Raw genomic sequence first — 6,474 nt, 5'->3', positions numbered from 1 at the left:
GCTATTGGCCAGTTCTAAATTATTCACACGTGGTGGCTAGTAATTGGCTTGCTAGTCGTTTAAAATTTCGTGCGACTTCCGCCCAAGTCGAAGAACTTTGAGCATGCTGCAGAGTGCCTCTAAAGAGATCTGACTTGCGGCTAGCTGATCGATAGACTGATCACCTATCGATCCTTCTTCCCGTCGCCGAGCGCAATCCCAGACGTACCCTTTTCCCGCCGGCTTAAATTGCGGACAGATTAACTGGCTTGGGCCTCACCAGCTGGAACAACTCACATAGTTGTTCAGACGACCGGACCATCTGCGTCGCAACTACAAGCGGCGTAAGTAAAAGTTTTTGCAACCATTAAACCTTGTCTGCCTCTCCATTCACCAGCCCACCCTAACGAACAAGCGATTTCTAAATCACCTCAAGTCGGCTCTGGCCATCCGAGACAACTACGTTAGACCTTCTTTAGTATTCCGGGACCCTGTTTGTTAACCACGACTTTGCAAATATTATTGCTGGTTAATCCAAGATTCTTCAGTAGTTGCTTTAAGACCCCAGGGTCATTTTCCAACTACTTCTTTGAGCTGATTTAAATCTGACTTTTTACATTCCAGTTCTCATACTTTTCTTTCCTTAAAATGCCAATTAATGCTTTTTTTAAGGTATGTTTTCTAGTTAATCTTGCTTACTCCTTATGCTCCTTGCAGTAGTAGAGAAACACTGGTAAAATTGCCACTCAGAAAGAAACACAAATAACGATGAATTAGCCAGTAGCGATCAATTACAAGGAGCTGATAGTGAAGAGGGAGTCCTCACTGGTGAAGAATCAAAAAAGGAAATCAGACCACAGTGGCAAATTCCAATAGATAAATTAACCAGGGTTTACTGCTAAAAAAAAACAACACTCTGCAGACTGCCTTGCTTTTTTTCTTTTAACTTTAACCTTTTAATCTTTATCTCATTTCCCAAAAATAGCCTTCTTTGGGGGAAAAATGCAACCCTACCACTTTCCCAACACTAAATCCAATGCTTATTGGCTGCTTTTATACAAAGGAAATTATACAGATTGATTAGATATAGTCAGTATTTAGCTACAGAACATTCCTACCTCTGTTACACTGATGGATAAGAGAAGACCTGAGATTGTCTGTGATTCTTCAAGAGCACTGAATGAAATCTGCAAAGGATCTATTGTCTGTTTCTGAAAATCCACATTTACTCTAAGAAAAAAAAAATCAAATGTGTATCAAAGAATCAATTACAATATAATCAAATTATATTGATAATTTAATCAAATACAATATAATAATCTGAGCACTAATTATTGGGACTTGTTAAATTATTTAAAATTAATTTACCAATATTTTTAGTTTTCATCTACTTCCTATACTCATTTAACATAAAAGGAACAAAACAATAAAAATGCTTGCTCTGTATGCCGCAATGTTTCTGAATAGTTGAAAAATATTAACTGTTTACTCTATAAAGTCATCCTACAGGATCCCAATTCACAAAACCCAACCCAACCCAACCCACTTTTACCTGGGTCTCTAACAAACCCAAGACACTCCAATTGACAAAAAAAGTATCAGTTCTGAAGTGCCCAGTTTCAGGATGGTCTCTGCTAACAATACATAAGGTATAAAAGGTCAAGATTATGAAAATCCAACAGACCACAGAGAAACTGTGTTTAATATGCCTGATATGGCATAACCAAAAAAGATACGCATTGAATAGCAGCTGTATTAACAGCCTGCGATTCAAAAGCCTACATTTAACATTTAGATGTTTTTATTATGGCATCTCTCTTGAGGTTGTGTTCTGAAATTAAAATATCTACATCCACTCTGGAACAAGAATTCCAAAATAAACTGTTTTCAGAATGTATGTTCCCAGGAAATGACAATATTAATCCTCAGACCTTCCTGGACTAGGTTTCTTCAAGTCCTTTAATAATTAACATTCATATACATCTTGGCATATAGTTTTTGAGTACGTCGATGCTATTACAAGAGCTTTGGGCAAAAAGCAGTATAATTAGTGGGAGCTGCACACTGGACTTCTTAGGCCCAATTTTGCTTCCACCAATTTTAATATTTTGAAACAGCAAATCCTGACTGTAGAAACTAATACCAGGACCTCAGCAGAAACCTTTTACTTGCCTAGGCCAGCTTGTGTACCAGATACTTCTAAGAAAACCTCTTCACTGAGACCAGGAACATGGCCTGTATATGTAATCTCCCTTAACTGTATCCATGTCACCAGTAGGTCCTCCTCCCAGAATACTCCCCAGTCTCCTCCTGTTGCTCCTCCCTTTTGATATTCACTTGCCCCCTACACATCTATTGTGCCCTACAGTGTAATCACCTATGGCCCCAGAGAGGATGGGTCTGAACTCTGATTACACTGAATGTCCAAGTAAACAAATCTCAATTTTATCAAACATACCATTTCCCACTGAAAACGAAACAGTAAAATGAGTTTGAGGTTCCTAGGCCAATCATTTTGACTTGAGTGGCAGCCCCCCAAAAGTATTCAGTTAATGAAGTAGTTCCACTACCCCAGCTCCCTTAAATGCTGCAAAAATATTCTCCCTTGGCATAAGATTATGCTTGTGGCGTTTGAAGTGTACCGGTTTAGTCTGGGTTACATTAGAGGCAATTTACACTTAATTTTATAATGAAACAGAAGCCATGTTACAACTTGTAACTATGAAGAGATCAGTCCCACAACACAGTACCTTGTATGCCTCAAACTTGTAAACATCCTGTCTTCCATTTTTCTTTCAATCTCTTCTGGAAAATGAACTTTGAGTTCAAGAGGAACTCTCAACTGTGCCATTTTAAGTGCCAGATACACTGCAGGAAGAATTTTAAATCGTTCCATCGGATTACGAGAGAACTCCACAAAGGCCCTGTTTCAAAAAAACCCACAAAATAAAGAAAGTCCACAGCAGATGCTTAGAGAACTCAGTGCTTCATTTCTTCCTGCCCTCTTCCAAACATAGAGAAAGTAAAAATGCAGTCTAAGTTTTTTAATCTATCCTTAATAACTTTAAAACATATTTACAAACAGTAACGGATATAGAGAAATTCTTCCAGGATGCTCAAGATTATACTAAAACTGAGACTAGCAATATAAAAGATGAATATGAAAAAAAATCCATGAATTAATTATGAAGGCAGTGAAACCTAAAGAAGGTGAAGAACAGCAAACATATGAGAGTCCTCAAACTCTGGAGAGCTCAGGGTTCAAAGAGGCTTGGATCAGCTGGACATAAGGAGTCCAATTCTTTTTAAATGCTTCTGGAGTCTTTAACTGAAAAAAGCTTGGGTCCCTATAAAAACAGCTGGAAATAAACATGGACCAGCCCAGCTGCCTTTCTATGATGCATTATCAAAGATCTGGGTTTTCCATTTGCTGCAGAAAATCATGGATTTCTCCTTTAAAAGGAGAAAAAAAGGGAAACAGCAGGTTTCCCTTTGCAGGCTGGCACAAAGGAAGCCAGCAGGGGGTGCAATATACATGTGCACATGTACATGCATGTGGCAGCTGGGCAGTGGTGGAGAGCAGCTCCCACAGCTCCCTCCAGGTAAATCTATGGGGGCAAGGGATGTGGGGAGAGAGGGCACAGGTGATGTGCTGGGGAGCAGGTGGGGCACGGGGCATGCAGAGGATGCATGCTCCTCTGGAGAGGAGCCACAGCCCAGTGGGTAGGACCCGGCGTGGAAGGGAGTGCTGTGCTGCAATGGCCGCCAAGGTGAGGCGTGGCAACAGTGGCAATGCAGATTCATGCCCCCACTGCTGCCAGGCAGGCAATGGGGCCTCACCTTGACAGCCACGGCAGCGCGGTGCTCTCTAGGCCACAGATGCATCTCCGCTGGAGCTGGTCTAACCTGACTGCAGCCCCATGCCCTGCTGTGGGTGCAGAAATGAGGGAGAAGGGGAGGCGTGGACACATGACTTCCGGCTGGTTCCCCATGCATTGCCTTTGCCCACATCCCCACCCCTTTCCCCACACCAACCCCATTCCCCACAAACCCACTCACTTTCTCACAGGCTGAGGCAGGGGGTCCGTGGGACGGGAGTGAGGGACATGGGCAGGGCTGGGGACCTGTGGGTCAGGAACGAGGGGTACCAGCAGGGCGGGCTGTGGCTTGGGAGTGAGAGGCACTAGCAAGGACAGGGCACCAGCATATCAGGGCTCCTTGGTACCACAAAGTAGCAGTGGGGAGACGCCTGCAGCTGGACCCGTGTCCTGGTAAGCGAAGTGGGCAGGGAGAGCTCTGATTTTCCATGATTTAAAAAAATCAACCAAATGCCAAAATATATAGGTATTAGAATTTATTTTATTATAATGATTAAGGCACTGATAGGCTTCCAAATTGCTTTAAAATTGTATATATATCAATAAAACCTTGTGTTCAACTGATATTAATTTATATACAGTGGCGTTTCATTTTAACTGTGGAAAAACGTGGGCTTGGGGTGGGTTTAGATCAGTGAATGTGGGGGTTTTATCAGAAAATTTGGGGAGGTTTAACCGGAATACCGGGATCCCTAATTGTTACACAACAGAAGAGAAAAAGACTAGAGCTGCTGTCAGGAACAGAATACATGAGCACAAAAACAAACTGTTACTTGCTTCTCAACTCTATAATAAACCAACATGTATTTAGCCACAAACCAACTTCCCTTACATCACCCAACATTTGGTTTTCAACTCAGACTGCCCAAGCAGATTACATCCTAACAGATACTCGATAAGGATGTATTGACCAAATCTGGTTAACAAAAGCAGTGGCTCGATAATTAATAAATCTGTGCTTGTACCTTTATAATTATGACTTCTTTTTACTTACTTTGCATCATCATATGCAATGGATTTTACTTGACCACACTGTCTGAAGAGCGATTGCAGCTGCTTATGATACAGGAATCCGTATGGGGGAATGTTCTTCAACTGTTAACAAATAAATTGTATTTCCATAATTTTAAATGTTTTCACTGACTGAACTCAACAGAACCTGAAGTATTTACTCATTTGCTGTCACTCAAGGAATACACTATTTATAACTGAAGGAAAAGCCATTAAAATTGATAAATTTTGGACAAAAAATACTTTGTGTAACAAGTTTGTTTGTTTTTTAAATAAGCAACCACGACATCCCAAGATTTTGCTATTATTGCTGCCCTGCTTTCCAAAGAAATGTCGTACAGTACACTGAAGGTCATAACACAGTAGTCCAAACATATGTAATAAAGAATAAAAGGAATAATCTCCAACACAAAGGGTGCCTGACTAAGCACTTCCCCAAAGCAAGTCTGTTCCTTTATAAATGTAATTCTTTCATAGAGAAAAAGAGGAATTTTAAAGGTGGAACTCTCAGGTGTTTGGTTTCACCTCAACCACCTTCCTCATAATAGATTTATATATTATGCAAAAACTGCCTCCCTTAAAAAGCAAAAACCGCATTTTATCACAAGGCAAAACTTAGTTTAATTTGTTTAGTATGCCAGAATTATTCCTGCAAGCCACCTGGTGTTAATTTAGTCCCTTGCTGCTTTTACTGGAAAGGAGGTGGATTTAGTGGCCAACTCTTCATAACCGTGTCCCACAGTGCAGGTCTTTTGCCTGCAAATGCTAAGGCATAGTAATTGCAACATTTAATTCCCAAGGTTTTTTAATTCATGGTATTCCTGGACCATTATATTTATGACCATTAAGATTTACCCCACACAACCACAACTGCAAAAGAGTTGCTTGCTTGAAACAAAGGAAAAGAGAGCTAACTTTTCCCGCGGATCACGGCACTTAAGGGAGCCCACCCCTGCCCCAGCCCTGGTAAAATCTGTGTGCAAGGAAGGAGCCCCCCAGGGGGCACTTGCCTGCCTGTACACTAATGCCAGGAGCTTGGGGAATAAGCAGGAGGAGCTCATCCTCCTGCTCAGTGCAAACAATTACGATGTCATAGGGATAACGGAGACCTGGTGGGACTCCACCCATGACTGGACCACGGGGATAGATGGCTATACCCTGTACAGGAGGGATCGTGTAGAGAAAAGGGGCGGGGGGGTAGCTCTCTATGTTAAGGAAAGCTACACGTCCCTGCAAGCCGATATTGGCGACCAGGGTGGACGGCTGGAGACCCTCTGGGTTAAAATCCGTGGGGAACACGGCACAGGGGACACAATGGTGGGAGTCTACTACAGACCTCCCACCCAAAGTCCTGAGCTTGACCAGGAGTTTGCCCAGGAACTGGCTGAGGCAGCTTGCTCCAGGACCATGGTTGTCAATTGGTCAATTGTCAATTACCCGGACATCTCGTGGGAGGATCGCTCAGCAAAATCTGAGCGGTCGCAAAGCTTCCTCTCGTGCGTGGATGACCTCTACCTGACTCAAGAAGTCTATGGGCCAACGAGTGGCAAAGCGCTGCTCGACCTGGTACTGCCTACTGGGGATGACCTAGCCGGCGACCTAGTGA

At 42.4% G+C, this 6,474-nt stretch overlaps 1 protein-coding gene across 1 annotated transcript in view; it reads right to left on the bottom strand.

Annotated features, from left to right (window-relative positions):
- The window catches only part of TDRD9 (tudor domain containing 9), a 150,620-nt gene that overhangs the window by 43,183 nt on the left and 100,963 nt on the right, over positions 1 to 6,474 (bottom strand). The window contains exons 24-26 of the mRNA XM_006018069.3: positions 4,852 to 4,952; positions 2,730 to 2,903; positions 1,098 to 1,209 (exon numbers count right to left, since the gene is read on the bottom strand). Coding sequence (XP_006018131.1) covers positions 1,098 to 1,209; positions 2,730 to 2,903; positions 4,852 to 4,952 — 387 coding nt within the window. The remainder of the gene's footprint in view (positions 1 to 1,097; positions 1,210 to 2,729; positions 2,904 to 4,851; positions 4,953 to 6,474) is intronic.

Source organism: Alligator sinensis, unplaced genomic scaffold (genome assembly GCF_000455745.1).
Source record: "Alligator sinensis unplaced genomic scaffold, ASM45574v1 scaffold85_1, whole genome shotgun sequence".
Taxonomy (NCBI): Eukaryota; Metazoa; Chordata; order Crocodylia; family Alligatoridae; genus Alligator; species Alligator sinensis.
Note: the sequence above shows the minus strand (reverse complement) of the source record. Positions and strands in the feature narration are given on the sequence as shown.